The sequence below is a fragment of the Myripristis murdjan genome, chromosome 13 (genome assembly GCF_902150065.1).
Source record: "Myripristis murdjan chromosome 13, fMyrMur1.1, whole genome shotgun sequence".
Classification (NCBI taxonomy): domain Eukaryota; kingdom Metazoa; phylum Chordata; class Actinopteri; order Holocentriformes; family Holocentridae; genus Myripristis; species Myripristis murdjan.
In genome coordinates this window covers 27,032,003-27,052,512 of record NC_043992.1, presented here as the reverse complement: position 1 = coordinate 27,052,512, position 20,510 = coordinate 27,032,003, and the positions used below count along the sequence as shown (strand labels likewise).

General features: G+C 41.2%; 2 protein-coding genes, 1 long non-coding RNA gene and 2 other non-coding genes across 7 annotated transcripts; 2 read left to right on the top strand and 3 right to left on the bottom strand.

Annotated features, from left to right (window-relative positions):
* The first annotated feature begins 425 nt into the window (after positions 1–425).
* On the top strand, positions 426–3,951 carry chchd2 (coiled-coil-helix-coiled-coil-helix domain containing 2). 2 transcript variants are annotated; one of them, XM_030067786.1, is made up of 4 exons: positions 426–593; positions 1,849–2,110; positions 2,589–2,775; positions 3,318–3,951. In XM_030067786.1, the coding sequence occupies exons 1-4, from the start codon at positions 544–546 to the stop codon at positions 3,326–3,328; spliced, it is 510 nt and encodes a 169-aa protein (XP_029923646.1). In that variant the 5' UTR covers positions 426–543; the 3' UTR covers positions 3,329–3,951. The 2 variants fall into 2 exon arrangements, with proteins under 2 accessions (XP_029923646.1, XP_029923645.1); XM_030067785.1 differs by having other exon boundaries at positions 1,822–2,110.
* A 411-nt stretch (positions 3,952–4,362) lies between these two features.
* LOC115370801 (phosphorylase b kinase gamma catalytic chain, skeletal muscle/heart isoform) lies at positions 4,363–14,492 on the top strand. Its single transcript, XM_030067979.1, has 10 exons — positions 4,363–4,501; positions 5,416–5,557; positions 6,904–7,082; positions 7,457–7,511; positions 7,717–7,782; positions 8,365–8,528; positions 10,980–11,070; positions 11,593–11,746; positions 12,563–12,688; positions 12,875–14,492. Exons 2-10 carry the CDS (start codon positions 5,475–5,477, stop codon positions 13,139–13,141), a joined length of 1,185 nt encoding a protein of 394 aa, XP_029923839.1. The 5' UTR covers positions 4,363–4,501; positions 5,416–5,474; the 3' UTR covers positions 13,142–14,492.
* Positions 14,493–14,569: 77 nt separating this feature from the next.
* On the bottom strand, positions 14,570–19,175 carry LOC115370039 (uncharacterized). 2 transcript variants are annotated; one of them, XR_003929219.1, is made up of 7 exons: positions 18,738–19,175; positions 17,880–17,935; positions 17,309–17,575; positions 16,742–16,854; positions 16,356–16,410; positions 15,691–15,781; positions 14,570–14,961 (listed from the first exon to the last, which is right to left on the bottom strand). It is a non-coding gene; the product is annotated as an uncharacterized LOC115370039 (long non-coding RNA). The 2 variants fall into 2 exon arrangements; XR_003929218.1 differs by having other exon boundaries at positions 18,598–19,173.
* Positions 15,499–15,632, bottom strand: LOC115370822 (small nucleolar RNA SNORA15). Its single transcript, XR_003929301.1, has one exon. It is a non-coding gene; the product is annotated as a small nucleolar RNA SNORA15 (small nucleolar RNA).
* LOC115370821 (small nucleolar RNA SNORA15) lies at positions 16,178–16,317 on the bottom strand. The gene has a single exon (XR_003929300.1). It is a non-coding gene; the product is annotated as a small nucleolar RNA SNORA15 (small nucleolar RNA).
* Positions 19,176–20,510: the final 1,335 nt, after the last annotated feature.

The following is a 20,510-nucleotide window of genomic DNA, read 5'->3' as shown; positions in this document are numbered from 1 at the left end:
TAAAATAATGTATATGTTTCAGGAGACTTGCTCACTTGGATGCTGTTGTAGTTGCTGGGAAGCATTCAGATTCAGAAAGCTTTATTGTCTGTCGCAACAGGAAATTTTCTTTGACGTTGCTCAACATATATAAACAACATGTTTCACAGCTCAGTCAAGTAACACCTGGAGTGTGTCGCCTGATTTAAGGTTTACATTTAAGGTGTGCAGGTTAAGACAGGTGCGTACTCTAATAACGCACAGCTTGTTACAAACCAAAAGACTAACAGTCCACAAAAGTTCACATTCAGCAACTGTCTCCCCTCAATTCTCAATTTGAGAATATGAAAATACATTTTAATCTTACACCTTTGGCCTCAGCAGCCTGTTATTCTGTATGTGTCAAGGACGTTGTCGGTGTACCGGAAGTTACCCGTGAAACAACTGATGTAACACACAGCAACTTCCGGACTAGCGAAAGGTCGACGATTAAAACAGGAGTTGCGTTGTGGGACACCTTCAGTAGCTCCATTAAACACCTGGTAAATTAACACATATACAAAAATGCCAAGGGGAAGCAGAAGCAGGACGTCGAGGATGCCCCCTCCCGCCAGGTAACATTTAACGTCGAAGATATGCATCGATAATCAACTTAGCAACGAGCGCAGTAGCTCATCTGTAACAGTGGGCTAGCTAGCACTAGCCAGCTAGCATGGGTAGTTAGCTCATGTTTTCCAGTTCTTAGCGGAGATAACGCAGCGCAGTGCGGTATCTGGATCCAATGTGGCGATTTATGTCAATGTAATCACAGTTTGAGTAGAGTCAGAATCGCAATAATTTGGAAAGCCAGCCTAAATAAACTTGAGTAATAAAGGGCGACAATACAGTGATCAGTCTGTTTTCTGTCAGATGTTTTGCGGCACTCCAGACTGTTAATACGACTGCCAGAAAAAGTAACTAACAAGGTGTAATAACACAGCCTCGTTCAGCTTATCAGTCACAGCTGTGATGAAACGCTGTAAATACTGATGTTTAAAAATTGCTCCATTGCAGTAAACCGTACAAAAGTTCAGAAAAACAACGGCTAGCCACGCACATCTCAGGTGAAATACTATATTTAGCTTGGGAACTAGCTAACTTGGCGTTAATATTAGCAGAGTCGGGCATGAGTCCAAGTTAGATGGCAGTGAGGGAGCCAGGACGTTAAAACTGGAGTAACACTACAGTGATGGAAAAAAGTTTTCGGACACCCCATGCATTTGTGAAATATTGCATTAACAAATTACTCTGAGGTCTTCAAGTGCAATTTCTTTTAGTACAGTCACAGCCAAAATACTAAACAAATCCTAAAAAAGCCATTAAAAACATAAAATTGATTGGTTCCATAAAAATACATAAGAAATTTTGAGTATTGGGTTATTTTGGTACCGGTGATGAAGGTCGTTCTTTTTATTAAAAGACACATTTTTTGTTGCCAAGCTTTGTGTCTTTATAAAGCCAACACATTTGAAAGTTCTTCAGACACAAAAATGGCTAAAACAAGGAACCTAACGCAGGAAACACGCCTGAAGATAAAGATTAAACTGTCAAGAATTTAGTTTTGTTCGTTTTTCTTGTAAACAATAAACAAAAAAATATATAATTTGTATTTGTATCTGTCTAATGCAGCCACACCTTTTGAAACACAAAAAATATTTTTCCACAAATATTTCATGATAATATTTGAGATTGTGAGATTGTGTAAAATTTTAAGGGTTTTTCCACCACTGTACATTAAGGCAGTGTGCTCTTTTGTCTTTTCTGGTACTGAAGTTGTTAAAACAGTTAGTTGTCTGTCTGCAGCCGGGCACCACCCCCTCCACCCATGGCCAGGGCAGCACCCCCTCCACCCATGGCCAGGGCAGCACCCCCTCCATCATACGCCCCGGCTCCAGCGCACGCCCCTCCATCTGCTGTGGGTGCTCCAGCTGCAGCACCCAGGCAGCCGGGTATGTTCGCCCAGATGGCCACCACTGCCGCTGGGGTGGCAGTGGGCTCTGCAGTTGGACACACCATTGGCCATGCCATGACTGGAGGCTTCAGTGGAGGTGGAGGACATTCAGAGGCTGCCAGACCTGACGTCACCTACCAGGTAAATAAAAAGTGTTTTATCCTGTCAGGGGACTGAGATCACTTACAGCTGTGATTCATCAATAGGTATTTGGCTGTCTGTGTGCCTGTTTGTGGGTTCAGAATAATGATAAAGAGAGAAAAGCAAGCCTGCGAAATACAAAGGATTCATGATTTCATAATATTTTCATCCCTTGCCATAGTCATAGTGTCATCTATCAAGGGAACACACAACTAGCCAGATACATCTCAGTCCTAAATTATTCCAGTTGGATTAAAACAAAGGCACCACTGTTAATCTTCATGCTACATGTTGCCTCTGAAAACAATTACTATACATTAACACAGATCGCTCTTGACCAACTGCAGTTTTGCTTGTTTTTATTGCAGTATTGCTGCAGAGCAAGAGCACCTCTAGTTTGCCATTAGAGAAATTAACTCAAATTTTACAGTACAATTTTAAGACATTTGAATGTCCCTGACATTGTGCTGTCTGTCAGGAGCCCTACCAAGCCCAGCCCATGTACCAGCAGCAGCCGCAGTCCATGTACCAGCAAGAGGTGGCACCTCAGCAGCAGGCTTGCTCCTATGAGCTCAAGCAGTTCATCGAGTGCGCTCAGACCCAGAATGACCTCAAGCTCTGCGAGGGCTTCAGTGAGGTGCTCAAACAGTGCAAGTTCTCTAACGGTAAGCAAAAAGTGTGTGTGTGTATATAATCTAGCACTGGAAAAGTGTCTGGTCATTTGGATGAGATTAGGTTATGCAAGGTTTATCTCCTGGATGTGCCCTAAGTGTGTCTGGTAGTCCTTCAGTAAAATCTTTGTCACTTAAATTGTTAGTTTTTAAACATTCTCAGCTTGTTTATTCATTTTGAAAGATTAATTGGATGTAAGTCGAGGCTTTACTAGCATGAATAGGACTGGAATGCGATATTTACTCTAACTAAATCATTCTCTGTGCTTGAGTTAACATTGCCAAATAAAGACACTCTGCAGGAGTGTTTAATCATCCAGATATAGCCAAAATTACTTTTGATTGCACCCAACTTTGACTTCATGATGATGGAGGCAGAAAATGTTGCAGTACCAAAAGTGGCCATAAGGCGGAGTAACTTAAAGGCTTGTTTTGCTGTAAGGTTTTTAAATTGTTATCTCCAGGAAACTTTTGCTAACATGAGAGCAGCATGATATATTTGCACTACTCTAATCAAAGTTTTGTTCCCTCCACAGGACTATCATAAGACGCAGACCAACGCTTGGAGAGGCCTGGATGCACACAGACTCTGTAGTATGCAAGCATTTTGGATATTTTAAAGGTGTACCTCACAAGACCTCAGTAAACATACTTTATTGTGACAGCTGATTAAATAGTGTGAGTCATTATCATTATCATCAGACTGCAGCAGTGCATTCATTTCTCAGGAGAGTACCTCAAAATTTGTAATGATAGTCTTATAAATAATGTTTATATATTTGGTGTGTTGCATGTTTTAATTTTAATTTGAATCAAGTTTATTGAATTGTGTTTCATCAGCTTCACTGCTTTAACTTGCTGGACTATTGTATTTAAACTCAAAACTATATAAAACACACACACACACACACACACACACACACACACACACACATACATACATATATATACACATATGTGTGTGTGTGTGTGTGTGTGTGTGTGTGTGTGTGTGTGTGTGTGTGTGTGTGTGTGTGAAGCTGAACTGCTTTAGAAGTGATGCAAGAACATAACACCTAGTAAAACCACCCATTTCCTTCTGAATGAATCGTGGCTGTGAAATCACCATTTGCTTGTAACAAGCATACGGTTCTAATAAATAAAGCACTTGGGTCATGAAAACAAACTGAACGCCTTTGTAATGTTTGATCATTGACCGCCTGTTCTGCCCCCGCACTGGCAACATTATTACATTCGAGTAGCACGTGAAGCGTTTCTATTTATATGCAATTTCTTTTATTAGAATTTAATAGTTACAAAGCCTGGATGTACCACAGGGATCAAACACCTGTCGTGTCACTCTTGCAGTCCGACCACAAATTAAATGAATTAAACGCTGTGGAGTCTGTCACACAGGGCGTCCTTTTAGATCATCGTGCAATATATCTAATAATGAAAACCGGGGCAGGTCGGCGCAGAGAACCCGAGCCGCAGCGTGTCCTGTCACCCATCTTAATACCCGGACACGCTCGGGGTGTCTGCTGTTGTGGAAGCACCAATTTATTTTTGGCATCTGACATTAGAGCTCGCCCCTTGCAATGGTAGCAGCCCACAAGCTGCAGTCGTACCGTGGTCTGCCTAAACGCGAGTGCTTTTCCCCTGTGTCACGAAGAGACTGAGTAATAATGGATTACCTCCTCAGCAGGGACTGACCGACTGACGGACCACGCACGGACACACCGTAAGTGACCGCCGGCCGGCGTGTGTGTTTGACTTGTTCGGCTCTTTTTGTATTGCAGCCCGCTAAAGGTCACGCAGAGGCAGCCTGGTGCGGGGGAGATCCAGCTCACGCTCTGCAGCGTGGTCCGTTAAGTCTCACGATAGCTAGTTTGTCGTGAACGGGGTATAAAATTAAATACCAGCATATGTCCATGTTGTTCGGCACCATGGGCAACAGGGCTTCCAGCCGGCATAATAGCTGAAATCTGAGCAGCCCGATAAGGTTTGCATTCTCTCTCTCTCTCTCACACACACACACACACAGGTTTGCAGAGGTCTTGTACTTGACTACATTATATTGAGAGATGTTTCAAATTTTTTGTCCTCCCTATTTATAAACAATGAGGGGGACAGAATAGTGGAAACACCTCAATAAAATGCAGTCCAGTACAACAGCAGCACTAACTATGAGCTCAATGCCAAACATATAACTGAATGAACACCTCTGTTACTGTGACAAAAAGAAAACCTGAGCATTATAGGCATCAGAAAAGTAAACTCTGCCAGAACAGTTGTACTGTATTAGATTTTCCAGGTGTACCTAATAAAGTGCCATTGAGTGCGTGTGTACATATATATAGTTTAATTCCATTCCCTTTAAATGACAGAGAATGAATTTTGGGCTGCTCTGTTTTTGGAGAAAATCTATTAATTGAAAACTCAACTGCAGTGCAAATACCATGGAGTTGGTATAGGGATTTAACATAAATCTTAAAATCTGTTAGCGATTTGTTTTCAGCTCTGATGGAATTATAATAAAAGACATGTATCAGCACATCTAAAGCACAGTGTTGTGAGTGAAAAGGCAGCATTGCTCTGTGAAATGTGTGTGTGTTTGTGTGTGTGTGTGTTTGTGCGTGCGCGCGTTGTCTGCAGCCTGTTGTCAGCTGTCGAGGAGAGCAGCTCTGTAGCCGCAGTGAACCTGTCGCACCAGCATGACCAAAGAAGATGAGATACCAGACTGGGTGGGCGCCCAGGAGTTCTATGATAAATATGAACCCAAGGAGATCCTGGGACGGTACGTTCAGCACAGGCACATGGCATGATCTGCCTCGTGGACAATGTCCATAAACACAACTGGTATATTTTGTGGTATAGATACAAAAACGGAGATTTTATTCACCATGTACCATTTATATTCTGGAGTGGTCTTAGCCAGTCAAACAAGAGTACAATATGTTGCAAAGAATCTGTATGCATGATTCAGCATACAGCATTGTTGTCGTATTTGTGTTAGTGAACCTAACTCTTTAATAAAAGAAAAAAAATCAAGTTATCCAGAGTGAAATTTGACCAAATACGAGTCTCTCTCTGGACAGCATAGACGTCAGTAAAGATGGCTTTAGGTTTCGTTGAGAAATGTGGGCAGTGGTGGAGCCAGCTCATTGTTATTCCCAACCATTTGTCAGAGGGGGGTGCTGTTATGTAAGCCAAAGTACTCAGCGTGGAAGAGGCAGCATTCATTTAGTTCAGAGTGTTTTGGACAAAGGTTTAGTGTTGAGAGCTGCCCGTGATTGGCTCGCCTGTCGGTAGATTATGTAATTTCACTCCCATTCCCACATGCAGGTCACAAGGTCACTGGATGTGGACATTGTGTCCCCCTGCTAGTATTCCTCACGTGGCCCAGACAGCTTCATGAAGTGGGGAGAAAAGCCAGCTCAGTGTCTGCTGGTCACCTACATACTGAAGTGATAGCAGCACATCCCCTGAAATAAACCTCATGCTAAAAATATTTGAAAGTTACACTGAGGTTGAATGTTGGTGATTTTATATTGTGAACACTGAAAAAAAAAAAGGTTTTGAAATCAATGGGCTGGCGGTTAAACAAGACATATAGCCTGTGATGTGTATGAATAAGTGAGCTATTACCTGGAATGACGCACTCCTCCACTGTTCATACTTAGTCTGTCAGTTCACACACATGCCATAGAAACAACAGGGCAGTGAGAAGTAAACATTACCAACTTCAGCATCCGACATTAACCAAGACAAAACGTTTTGCTGAGGCTGTTCATCGGTAGTTTGAGTAAGTACCACACCTGGTTTTTCTTATATTTCCCAAAGAGAGCAGTATTCAGTGTATGGTACAGGATGTATGAGGGGAAAAGTATTTTAAGTGCACTGCTAATTCTGCATGAGTTTGTTTTGTACTTTTATACTAAAATGTTTTATGTAATCACTGCTTGGAACATTAGATCCAACAGCGATCCCAACAGTTGTGAGTTTGTTGTCAGAAATTCTTGAGGGCGAAACAGGCAAACGTCTCTCCTTTGTGTCCAGCTGTGCAAACACAAACTTCTTGATGACAAGTAAGCAAACTAGCAGGCCTTAGATAAGAAGGCTGATGAGTTTTGTGGTCCTCAGGGGAGTGAGCAGTGTGGTGCGTCGCTGTGTTGACAAACGGACATCTCAGGAGTACGCCGTGAAGGTCATTGACATCACTCCTTCGGACAAAATGACTCCACAAGAGATCGAGGAGATCAGAGAGGCCACAGTGAAGGAGATCGACATTCTCAAGAAAGTCTTTGGACAAGACAACATCAGTAAGCAGACAAACAACTTTATCAGAGAGATTTTCCCCTGAAATGCTGTGTGTCAGCTGCTAAATTGGACCTGTAATAGACATGTTATTGGAAAAACCTCAGACTAGTAGATTTTGTAAAACTTAAGAGAAGATTTTGTGGCCTTCAGTGTCCACAGACTCACATGGAGTCTGAGGGAGTTTGTTTGGCATGTGTCCCATTAACCTGTTGAAGAGGTCAGTCATGAATAGCATTGGCCTTTGCTCTATTCAGCGCACCACGTATCTATTAACTAAGTTTGTTTTGCCTACAAAGATGCTATTGACTAATGAGTTAAACATCTGCCTTACATGTGAATATGGAATGTGCCTCAAAGGTCTTTTTCTTCTTTCTAGTTCAGCTCAAAGACTGCTACGAGTCCAAAGCCTTCTTCTTCTTGGTGTTTGATCTGTAAGTGCCGGCCTTGACATTTTTTGATGATAATTGTTAAATGATTCTTAAAATTAGCAGTAAGACAGAAAGGCATGCCTAAATGTTCAAACTATAGACAAAAAACCTGCTGTTGTATTAATATGGAGGACAAACTAGTTTCCAAAGATTTGTGATGGTGCTTCAGGACTGGACAAAAAGTTAAAAATTTTAATTTTTCTCTCAGGATGAAGAGGGGCGAGCTTTTTGACTACCTCACAGAAAAAGTCACCCTGAGTGAGAAGGAAACCAGGTGATAGAGCATGTTACTACTGTGATCAAAGAGATGGTAGAGAGATGTTTTACTTAATTTGTAAAAGCAGACAATGCAAGAGTTGGGTACTCCAGGAGGAAAATGTTTTTCTTTGTATTGGGATATCTTTCTTTTTGTTCATGAACTGAGACAGTTTTAGGTTAGGAGGTGTGATTAGGAGTCCCTAAGGCCATCACTCTCCTCAACACACCGTCTTAGCCCACCATTCATTGTTACCAACCCTACACTACACACACACACTGTGTGGTTAAACCCCCTACTATGGATCTAACCATCTTGCCAGGAATATGCAATATGAGCAAATGTAGCGTCATGTAATGTACTTTATTATTCCTGACTTGTAGATATACAACTATGCCAATGAGGCACAATTTAGCATACTTCCTTAGTCTTAACTTGTATGTAATTCCTGTATTTAATATTTAATATTTAACTTTTATCTTTTAAGTTAAAATTTTCTTGTTTGACTGTGCTGTATCGCCAAGAGATAACCCTGTGTACATTGTACAATTTGGTGAACAAAGCGATTCTGATTCTGGTGTGTGTGATTGGTGGCTGCAGGAAGATCATGCGTGCTCTGCTGGAAGTGGTCCAGTTCCTCCACTCCCAGAACATCGTGCACCGGGACCTGAAGCCAGAGAACATCCTTCTGGACGACGAGATGAACATCAAACTCACTGACTTTGGGTTCTCTGTACAGATCCAGCCGGGACAGAGGCTCAACGGTCAGTGAACATTTGCAAGGAAACTCATCACTAAATACGAGGGCAGACTTTTGTTTTTGTTGTTTCATATGCAGTGCAGACCAATAGGCCTACAAGCAAGACAGTGTACACCTAACCTGCCATCATATCACTCTGGACAAATTCGTAAATGTGTGTTTGCAAAATGTGGGAAAATGCTGTTAATACTTTTCTTGTATTATTCACGAGTAGATTTATGTTCAAAGATGTTTTTTGTTTCTTTTAGTCAGACATAAGTTAAGGGATGTTATTTACCTTGACATTTTCGGAGATAACTTCCTCCTTCCTCAGAGAGTGTCCAACTGACAGCCAGAGCGGCATGTCAGCTGGCTGCTATGTATAGCAGTCAGTTGGACGCTTTCTGAGGAAGGAGGAAGTTACCTCAGAAACTGTCAAGGTAAATAACATCCCTTAACTTATGTCTGACTAAAAGAAACAAAAAACGTCTTTTTAGTGTAAAGGAAGACATGATGAATGTGTTTGAACTAGATTTATGTTCACAAAAATTACTCTTCACACCCTACAGTCAAGTTGCCCCTTATGTTAAAACTGTAGCTGCCTGTGGTCAACACAGTATCTGGGTCCTGTAAATTACTGCACCGTTCCCCTGGTTACACAACATTCCCCCCGTCCCTCTTAGCTGGTCTCACAAAGGTTAAGATGCAACAGGACACTTGCTGATCTATTTGCTGCGGTCCCAGTTACTTAGAGTACATTGACCTTTCAAAAGAGAGGCACTGCGGCTGCTCAGGATGAACCAAAGGACGACTGGGAGCTGCTGAGGCAAATATTTAAGGAAAATGGAACGACACTGTGTGATGTATATCAGTTTGTTGAAATATAATGTACATGTAGCATTAATTCATTCATTAGTTCACAGTTTATCTGTTTCAAAGTGTTAAAGTACTGTGTGGGATGCACACATGTTGACATTTACACTATTGAAACCATGCAACACAAGGCAACATAATCAACAAGGCAGCCATAGTCTGGAAGTTGCTTTCAAAATCTTTATTGCATAGTAAGTTGAAAGATTTTCACATACTTCATAAAATAAAGTGAAATTATTTGATTAAAAATTGACAAAAAGTTTGACTTTTGTAGTTGTAGCTTTGACAGTTCACAAAAATTAGTGGTGTCAAGAGATTAAAAAAATTGAGAGATTAATTAATTATGATCTGTAATTAATTGATCTAATTAATCTCTTTTTTAATCTCACCTAAAATTGCTGAGAAAAGCCCTGAACTTGAGGTATTTCCCTTTAAATTGATTACATTATTGTAGCAGATCAGTCCGATGCGGGTCGGGGGGACGACCCCTCTTTTTCAAGACCCTTTTTTGGAAAAAAAAAAATAATAATAATAAAAAATATATATATATATATATATATATATATATATATATATATATACACATATATATGGACAAAATCTTGTTTGAATAAAAAAGCCACCGGTCGGCATCAGGCGAGCCGGCCGCGGCACCGGGTCTGGTCTGCCGGATCTGACAGGTGAGCGGCGCACACATAGCCTAGCCTACTGCCATATCAATTTTTGTTCATACGCGGCTGCAATGACTGAGCAATGCGGCCATTCGCTGGTAATCGCGGCATCAGGCGAGCCTACCTACTGGTTTACATATGCACAATACATGTGTATTTGCTTAGACCCCCAATATTAGACGAGGGCGTTTTTTCAGGGCATTTTCAATGGAAAAAATATCGTCTTATATTCGGATGAATACGGTAATGTATTAACTTCGATCACGCAACCTTTTCTTCCACCTCCTCTCCTCTCCTCCACAGTCAGACACACACACGAGTCGCGACACCCCCTCCTCAACATGCGTTGCCTGTTTACAACGGACTCTGACTGTTGGGGCGGGTGTTAATCAAAACAAACCAATCATGTCTTGACCTCTTCACAGGTTGCTGGCCTCTGATTGGCCTGGCCTGTCTCTCTGACTTAAAAAAAAAAAAAAAAAAGATCAGACTGGTGAGGCCAGCCGGACCGGACCGACAGCTGATTGGCCTGGCCGGCGACCTGTTTAAAAAAAAAAAAAAAAAAAAAAAAGACGGTCAGGCCACCGGGCCAGTGACAGGCCGGCACAAACACAATGACAGCCAATCAATGTCCACTTCAGGGTGTGACTGACCATTGTTTTCCACCCCCAACAATTTAAGCACAGGAAGCCCAACGCCTACAAACCGATTTTATAAAAAGTAAAATTAGAGATTAAAAATTAGATTAACTCGATTAAAAAACATAACGCGCTAAATATGACTGTAATTAATTAATCTCAATTAACGCGATAATTTGACACCACTAACAAAAATATTAATGAAAGTGTGAATAAGGTGTTAATGTTCGAGAGAAATTGACTCAACTATATTTTAAAACCAGCCTTCTCTGTTTTAACCTGTGTTTAATCCAGAGGTGTGTGGGACCCCTGGTTATTTGGCTCCTGAAATCATCGAATGCTCTATGGACCCGAACCACATAGGATATGCAACTGCTGTGGACATGTGAGTGTCCTACAGCCGACTGGGCTGTGCACACAAAACACAACAGAGTAGAAAGTCAGTTACTGGTACCACAGACGTCTTAACTGACCAATTTAAACACCCAAAACAATAGAAAAAATGACAAAACCCCAAAACAATACACCATTTCTGCAGCACTGTGAAAATATATTGAATTCTTTGCATGCTGCCTGTGGGATGTCTGGGTTGATAAACAAACAAACAAACCCTTTCAAAACCAAACTGCAACATTGAAATGTCTTCATTTTGAATTGTCTTGGCATTTCAGTGTATTTCAATCTTATATCCATTTATGATCTAGCCATCTCCAATCATGAGAATTTACAATTAGTACACTCCAGTAGCTCCAATATTCAGTGTGTTTGTAACTTGTATCACGTAGAGTGTGAAAACTCAGAGTGACATGAGCAGGCAAACATAATGTCCAGGTCACTGGATGTCTAACAATAAGCACACTGTTCTGGGACCCTGTAAGCCTGATTTTCTGCTGCGTTGTGCTTGCAGATGGAGTTCAGGAGTCATCATGTACACTCTGCTGGCCGGCTCTCCTCCCTTCTGGCACAGGAAGCAGATGCTGATGCTTCGTATGATCCTGGCAGGGAAGTACGACTTCTCCTCTCCAGAATGGGAAGACCGCTCGGACACTGTTAAAGATTTGGTACAATATTGTCACTTCATCTCCTGTGTTGTATTTAAGTCTAATATTCTTCATTAAAGCCATAACATGTGATTTTAGCATCACTTGTTCAAGCCATAGTTCCTTACTACATAGTTCCTACTTAGATCATCTGTAGGCTTTCTTTTTTAACAGACATATATGATTTGTGTTGTTTACCTGACATGTTTCGGCGTTTGACTTCCGCCTTCATCAGAGTGTCAGAAACATCAGCTGTTAAAAGACTGTTAAAGATGCATCACACCAACACCATGTGACACTCTGATGAAGGCAGAAGTCAAACGCCGAAACATGTTAGATAAATAACGCAAATCATATATGTCTGTTAAAAAAGAAAACCTATAGATGATCTTAGTAAGAGAAGACATAATGAACTTAATCCAACAATAGTTCCTACTTGTTTATGTTTTTAACCAATCAAAGATGTTTTTTGGATTGACTGGCTATTAGTATTACTACTGATAACATGTAACAGATTAACATTCTGTGTGTTTGCAGGGATCCAAAAATATTTCAACACCTGAAGTAAAACATAAAGATGCTTTCACACTCTATGAACTCAATGCAGATGACATACGATTATCTTTACGTTTTATATACAACTGTACTGAATCAAAGAGTGTGTAATCATTTTTATTTTTTATTGAACATGTCAGTGTGTCCTCATGTCAAAGCACTTGGTGTGCACATCATATATCATCCTCTGTGTTTACACCAGAATCCATGTGAATGTGTCTTATATTTAAGCAGGAAAATGATGTTTAGAGTTTTAACATTTTCTCCATCTGGTGCCCGCAGATCTCTCGAATGTTGGTGGTGGACCCCAGACAACGCTACACAGCCAGTGATGCTCTCAACCACCCGTTCTTTTCACAGTATGTGGTGGCTGAAGTGCGACAGTTCAGTCCATACAGGCGGTTCAAGGTAAGATATTAAAGACCATGATGGATGTATTTTGGTAAAGTAAAGCTTTTGGGATTTCTCAATCACAGACAGAGATTACGATTAAGCATTTCAGTGATCTTAAACTCTCAGGGGGCATGGTAAGAGGATTTGCTTACACTGTATGATCTATTAAAAACCACTGACTCACTCCACTTTTCCTGCCAGGTTATTTGCATGACGGTGCTTGCCACAATGCGCATCTACTGCAACTACCGCCGTGCCAAGCCTGTCACCAAGGAGGTGATCAAGAGCGACCCCTACGCTGTGAAGCCCATCCGTAAGCTCATTGATGCCTGTGCGTTCAAGATCTACGGCCACTGGGTCAAGAAGGGCCAAACTCAGAACAGAGCAGCACTTTTCGAGAACACTCCCAAGGCCATCCTGCTGTCGATAACTGCCGAGGCAGACGAGTCACCCCTCCACACCTGGTAAAGCCTCTTGTTCCTCAGGGCAGGTCTGGAGGAGGGTACTGTATGTGGACATATGTCCCCAGTCACTCTCGCTCTGCTCAGTGTGGATTTTTCCTTTCTGTCAAAGGAATGGTCTGGTAAAACAAGACAGCTTCCCTCTCTAGGCTAGTTTTAAATGAAGTTTGGTTTTAATGTGGAGCACAGAGTTGCTCTCTTTTGGATGGTGCCTGGAATTGGAATACAGCATTGTGTGTTTTGCCGACTTGTCATTTTGCCATGAGGGGGACTACAACTTAAATGTTTTTCTCAGAGATCCTAAAATGAAATGACTGTAGCAAACAACGTACCTGCAAAACTCACGTTTGGGTGATATGTCATTGTTTCAGGTTAACAGTTTACTTGCTTTTTTGTCTTAGGTGTAGGTGAAATGGCTGTAGAAATGTCAGTAGTTACTGGTTAAAAGAAAAGAAAGAAGAAAATGTATGTTTGTTTTTGAAACTATAATGTATGTGCACTGATTTAAAATGAACCCACTCTAAATCTACCTTATATCCAGACCCGAGGTCAGTTATTACCAGTTGATGCCTGTGTAGAACAATTAAATCCTTTATTCATGCTTATATAAGTCACATAATCAACCTGTTTCTGTAAGACTATGCAGCAATGTTCATACCTCATGACGTGCAAAGACTGTGTCCATTTTATATTTTTCTGAATCCAGGGCCTCACTCATAAGTTTCTAATGAAAAAGCATTGTGGCTACTACCAAATCTCAAAGATGTATTTATAACTTTATCTCAGTGGGTTTCATCCACCTCAAACTCTTCAATCAAATTCTAAATCTAATTTCAAGGTAGGAGTATATGACTGATACAAAAGCTAATTTAAATGTGTTAATGTCCCCTAGACTGAATTCATTTATCATATTGATGGAATCTATGATAAAAAGATAATTAATCAGTGAGGTTTCTGGAGCATAAGTTTGTTTTTTTTCCTGATAAGCAGCTGGCTTGTCAGAACTGTGAAGCAGACGCTTTATAGTTAAAGCAGAACTTGTAGTATAGCACTTATATAAATCAGCTGACTAGAAAATGTACGCTTCTTCTGTTCACCTTCTTCAGTGCATTTCTTACAGAGCTTCCCTCTTGGGTAATTAATCATACATATTCAAGCATTAAGAAATGCACTGAGCCTGCATACTTGAAATGGCATGGACTTAATGTGTGTATTTGGACATTATGCAGGATGTACTGTACTGGGCTATACAGTGTACCACTAACAGCTTCACAGGGGCAGTGTTACGAGTGGGGAGACCACTTTAAATGTATGCCGAGGTACTCATGGATTTATTTATTAAAAACAAAACAAACAAATCACTTGAAATTCAAGTCTTATTTCTGTTGAGTGCTGTCTCCAACATCTGCAATGTAAACCAAACGCAAGACACCTATTTCATAAACAGTTACAAGTTTATTATGAACAAAGAGTGAGTTACATTATTTCCATCATAACCCAATAAAATGGGGGGAAAGGGGTGAGAATTGGAGTGGCGGGATTTATGCACATTTATGCATGCCTTCTGTAGTTTACAGCATCTGCAGTGCTTCAGTGACCTGCTGGTCACTGTTAATGGTAATTACTGTCATCCAATTTGACAATAAGCCTTCGGAGATGCCAAGATGTTACTAACAGAATATTGAGGGTGGAAAGTAAAAAAAAAAAAATGTTAAAAAGATCAGAATTTGGTCGTGAATGTGTTGATTTTCCATGTTACTCTGTGTGGAGTTGTTCCTTGTCACTGTTGCTTTCCGATGCTCCTGCAGAAGTCAACCATTGGTTCCCCTGGAGAATTCAGCAGACAAAAACAATCAATCCAAAAGCAGAGTGCTGAGAGCAAATAACTTCCACAATAATCATCACAAATTAATACTTAGTAAAGTGTGTAACTGCACAGAATAAATCTTTCCATCCTCAATGTTAAATGTCAGCTTACTACCTGTGCTCAGGTGCACTGCACCTGGACACAATACGCCTAACTGTGAAATCAAAGCAACCTGGTTTTCTGTCTTTTTCTAACACAGAATAAAATAGTTTCCCCAACAGAGCAAAATGGACTACATCTCAATCTTTGTTGTCCAACAGCTGCAAAGTGATGCTCTAAGTCTATATGTTCAGTTTAAAGGAACAGACTGATTCATTACTCTGAATTACAGCATCATGACTGAAAGTGAGGAGCAAAACAGATTCCATGTCTGGATCTTAAAAGGTTTCTGGGTTATTAAATATGAGGATTATGTCAGATTATGGAGTTTTTTTTCCCCACACTGTGTAGATGGCTGAGTGGCATTACGAGATTGAATTTTGGACATGATATAGTATAGTTGTACTCATTCCTACAGTGGCGGATTAGGCACAGAGCAGCATTAATCCAGTCTCAAGTAGAAGTGAAGAGGCTTTTGCATGGTGTCTGACTGTGTCCACCAGAGACAAGGTGGAACAGAATTCAGCCATGCTTCAACGTTAAACTTCTTATTTTTTTGCTACTGAGTGGCAGCATGTCTACAGACGTACCATCCTCGATGGCATTCTTCTGGAGTCCATGCCAAGGCGACTGTGCAGGGGTCAACATCAACCATTTCTCTGTAAACATGTGCTCCTCCTCCTGGAACAAAAGCACAAAACAAAAATAAAAAAAGTGCCTTTAATGTTATTTTTTTACACTTACAATACCTGCTTAAAAAGTGAAGAGTGACAGGAAATAGAAGGGACAGAGACAGGGGATGACAAAGGTCTTGAGTTGGACTCAGACCCCTGACACTGCATCTACATGGGATAAGACTTGAACTGCCAAGGGGCTTAAACAAACACTCATGCAGGCCAACACTTGTGATCGGATTGTGCAGAACGGATGTTAATACCAGGTGGAAACAGTCAGCGATCAAATCTAAACAAGGACCAAGGTCTAGAGAAGGTCTCAAGATTTTTTCTTTACAGGATCTGGAGAAATCAGGATCCACCTCATGTTTATTATACAGGCTTAAAAAGGGAATCATCATGTCTCTGTATTCACCCGGACAAAAGAATGAGGCACAGAGCAGCACTCATATCCATTTGTTGAGTCCATGAGTGAAAATTATAATTTAGCATGGTGTCTGACTGCATTCACTATTGAGAGAGTAATACAGAATTCAGCCATGCATTCAGATAAGTAAAGTTTGCATCTAAATGTCCATTACCTCTCTGCTCCTCCTGATTAGCCGATCTGGCATCTGGGACATTTGGATAAATCCCCTTGAAGAAAAGAGAAGAAATCGCCGGCTCAGTAACAGAAAACAAGGTTATGTCAGCATATTTAGAGGTCGACCAATTCAGAGATTTGGCCGGACACGCTCGGCTGATAAGGGCTTGTTATCGGAGAAGCAAACACATTTGGGGTCAAAAAGGTTACATAAACCTGAAGCCCTATTTTAACAAAGGAGGTCTAAGGACAAAGGTAACGTGACTGTAAAATTTAAAGGACGCTTCAGTTCAAAAAACAGTCAAAAAAACAGACAAAAAAAAAAAAAACAGATTAACAAGGATAAAAGAGCGTTCCCAAAGACTTTGTTGCATGCATCCATACCTTCTGGTTTATGAGCACACAGACCCTTGTTGTTTTAAACTCATTGTGTTCGTCTGCTTGATGATTTTGCTGACTGGCTCCTGAATGAGATCCCTCAGTCAGAGTTCACCATGCTGAAATGGACATGTTAAAAGTTAAGATTAAGTACTTGTGTTATAGTCAGGCAGAAACTCTTGATCACTGAAAAGGAATAAACATTTTTCACACTGAAAGCGCTCATCTGATCATTCATTACAGCTTGTTTCACAGAGTTCAGCCATGCTAATGTGCCCATGGCGTCACTTCTTGAGCGCTTGTGATGACAACAAACACGCAAATTCTCTTTGCATCAGTGAACCCCTCAAGTGAAAAGGAAGCTCAGAACAAGAACCTATGGTACATTCAAATAAGGCTGGGCAACACGGACAAAATGAAATATGTTTGATTGAGCCAAAAGCATGGGTTTTATTGTATTGGAGAATAAAAAATGTGCCTTGTGTTTCATTTTTGCAACACTATGAAAAGGTCACAGCTCACAGATCACCACCCAGTAGTGTATTTACTATAAACAACTGCACACACACCAACCTCTGTTAGCAGGTCAGCCAGCTCAGCGTGGACCTTGGCCGAGAAGGAATGCAGGAGTTACATGGATGCGAATCTCTTTGTCCACCCATCTGGTCGTTTTCAGTACATTTCCTCTTTCTTCTTGGTCATGTCACCTCTGAAACACACAGGTTTGCCCGTTTTAGCTGCTCCGACAAGCACGCTGGAGGCTGTGCCATCTCCGGTAATGTCATCCTCTTCTGTGGCCACTTTGGCAGTAAGCGATGCTGTTGGATGTTGGACAATCTACTGCAACACAAAGCACAGGTACACAAACATGTAAACATCATGGATGGCATAAAATGAAGTATGATGTACTTTGTGCAGTCAGTTCTTTGTAGCTGCTGGCAGACTGCAGGAAAAAAACCACGAGATAAGAGTTTTTGTCTGAGATTAATGGTTTTTGACCATTATAGCTGATGGTTTTCAGTGGGATCAAAATCCTTTCATCACAGCAAGCACATTACCACATGTGACGTCTTATTCAGGATTGAGAGCACCAGATAGAAGAGATGACAACTTGGTCGTAAATACATACTCCAAATTTCCTTACCTCTCCCTGCAGCAGGACATCTTTGGTAAGCTTCGTCATGACTTCAAGACACTGGCCTGCAAGCAACACCATATAAAGTTAGTCTGTAAACACACTCAATAAGACACTAGAGCTCTCTGTTGGCACACTGGGGATGTTTGAGGAGAACCATGTGACAACAGAGATAAGGTGAGACTCCTTCTATAGCCACCTCTTGGTTTTAACTTGCTTCCCATCTTCTTTCACTGCCATGAGGTGCAGTCTGTTCTTACGGAGCTGGGGTAAAATAAAATGGCCTCCAGGAGAGACAGTCGACCTTCAGACTGGACCTGATCCTCGTTTCAGCACACGACCATGCAGCTACAACCAACTATATAAAACGTCTTTTAGTTGACAGAGGGTTAACTACTGTTGTGGTGCTGGAAAAAAATGAAAATGCACCGTATTATAAGCTACTCCCCCGTCCAAGAGTTCACTTGGTTTAAGACAGGCGTCCGGTTTAACCACGAGGCACTGTCAGGGCGAGGGGGTTCAGTCTGAACTGCAAGGCAAAACTCATGTTTACCGTACTTCCCTGGCAGTGGCATTAATACAGATGATTTTAATTTGCCTCCTAATGCGTGGCATGTTCTTCCCATCGGAGAGAGGATGATTAAAGTGACGGAGCTATCGTTAGCATCTCCAAAAGCTAAAATATCTCTGGAGCTAGTTAACGCTAGCTGCACTGCTGCAGACTTACATTTTCACACTTTCCTCTTGGACCCGGGTTAGTTTTCACGAAGACAACAAGCTGCATTTGTAAATTCATTGCTAGAGCTGCTGAGGGTTCAAAACAATGTCGTTATATTTACTCAAAACTGTTTTTTGATCGCTCATTACCGTTTGCTTCAACCCTCTGCGCCGCATGTGAAGCTTCTTCTGGTTTCATGGCGGTCGGCGTCCAGCTTATTGGTGCAACACCGCCACCTTCTGTTCCGGAGTGGGTATCGTACACTGTACACCATCCTGAGCTACATTTTAATCTTCCGTGCTTCATTTACAACCTAGTTCTACTGTAAAATCTCTATCCATGTCAGCCCTCTTGCGCTCTATCCCTGCTTATCCATTATCCTATAAAAAAAAAAAAAAAAAATCCTGTGTCCTCCAGGAAAGCTAAAGGTGTCCTGATCTGAACTCTCACTCATGCTCATTAAACTTTTATTGTGAATTCCTGCACCCATGCGAAACATTCCCCCACATTGCAAGACATGCCCATGCAGATCAAGAAATGCCCATTGACGTCTATACAATAAACACCCATCCCACTGAGGTTAAGGTTAGAGCATGTGATGGGAGTGTGCATGTCTTGTTCCTCTGCAGGCTGCAGCTGGACCCCTCTCCTTCCAGCTTGTAATGTGAGGAGCATTTTCAGTCTGCAAACGATGTGCATTGCTTGCAACATTTTTTCCCCACAGGATGGCGAAGTTATGACCAAATTGACTTGCATTCACTCTGCACTGATAGGCAGCCATGTGCCGTGGGAGGCCGAAGGTCTGCAGGTTTTCATTCCAACCAGAAGCTACACCAGGTGATTTCACTGATGAGTTCCTCCTCTCTGCTTGAAGGCAAGGTAATCAGTGAAATCACCTGGTGGAGTTTTTGGTTGGAATGAAGACCTGCAAATTCTTGGCCGTCTGTGGCACATGGTTCCCTGCCCCTGCTCCACAGCCTTTCCCTTTTAGCCATAGACAACTTATGCTGACCAATAAGCCAGAATGATCACTGAAATGGCTTTGCCATCCTTGGAAAAACAAAAAGTTTGCCAACGTTTCCAGGTTGAACGACATGTTTCCTCAAACCGGTGTGAAATGTGCAATTTGTTTGGTGGGTGCTTGGTGCTCATCTTCCTCAAGTGTCTGTGGCAAGTTGGCATTAACATTTAGTTATTTGTAAGGACTGTATGTGCTTTTTATTATGTTGTACTGAATAAACTGCCTAAACTAAACCTGATTTTTTTTATTACTAGTGTTAACCTTTATTTAGTTTCCTGGAGGAGTCTAATCCCAGGTGGCACTGTCCAACCTCAAGGCCCACTAGCCTCATTACTTTACCTCGGAAAATGGTCCAGGGGTAAGCAGAATTACATACAGCCAGGTGAGGGATATGAGGAATCAGTAGGCTCCAGTGTCCAGTCTTTTATTGCCAGTGTTGGAGCTTAGGAGCGAGTTTGTTTATTGGTGAATAATCAGTGATTAAATGATGATTACTGATTATAAAAATCAATAAATATTATTCAGTTTTATAACAGGGAAAAGTGAAAGTTTGAATTTGAACACTGACCCTCTCTACCAGCCTTTTAGACAATATGAATGCAAACAATACCAAAACAACTTCTCTTAAAGATATAACAGGGTTCACTGAGTTTAGCAATTATCAATTCATAATCAATAATGCTTACATCAGCAAACATCTGTTATTCCACTACAATACTGAACACAAGCAACTATGTACACCAAGAAATCATGTGTATAGGTGTGTGTGTGTGTGTGTGTGTGTGTGTGTGTACACTCAGTGGCCACTTTATTAGGTCCACCTGCACAATCTAATCCAATCCAATCCAACTGTTGTGCCATAAAGTTGACTTTTCTGATGTCTATAATGCTCAGTTTTCCT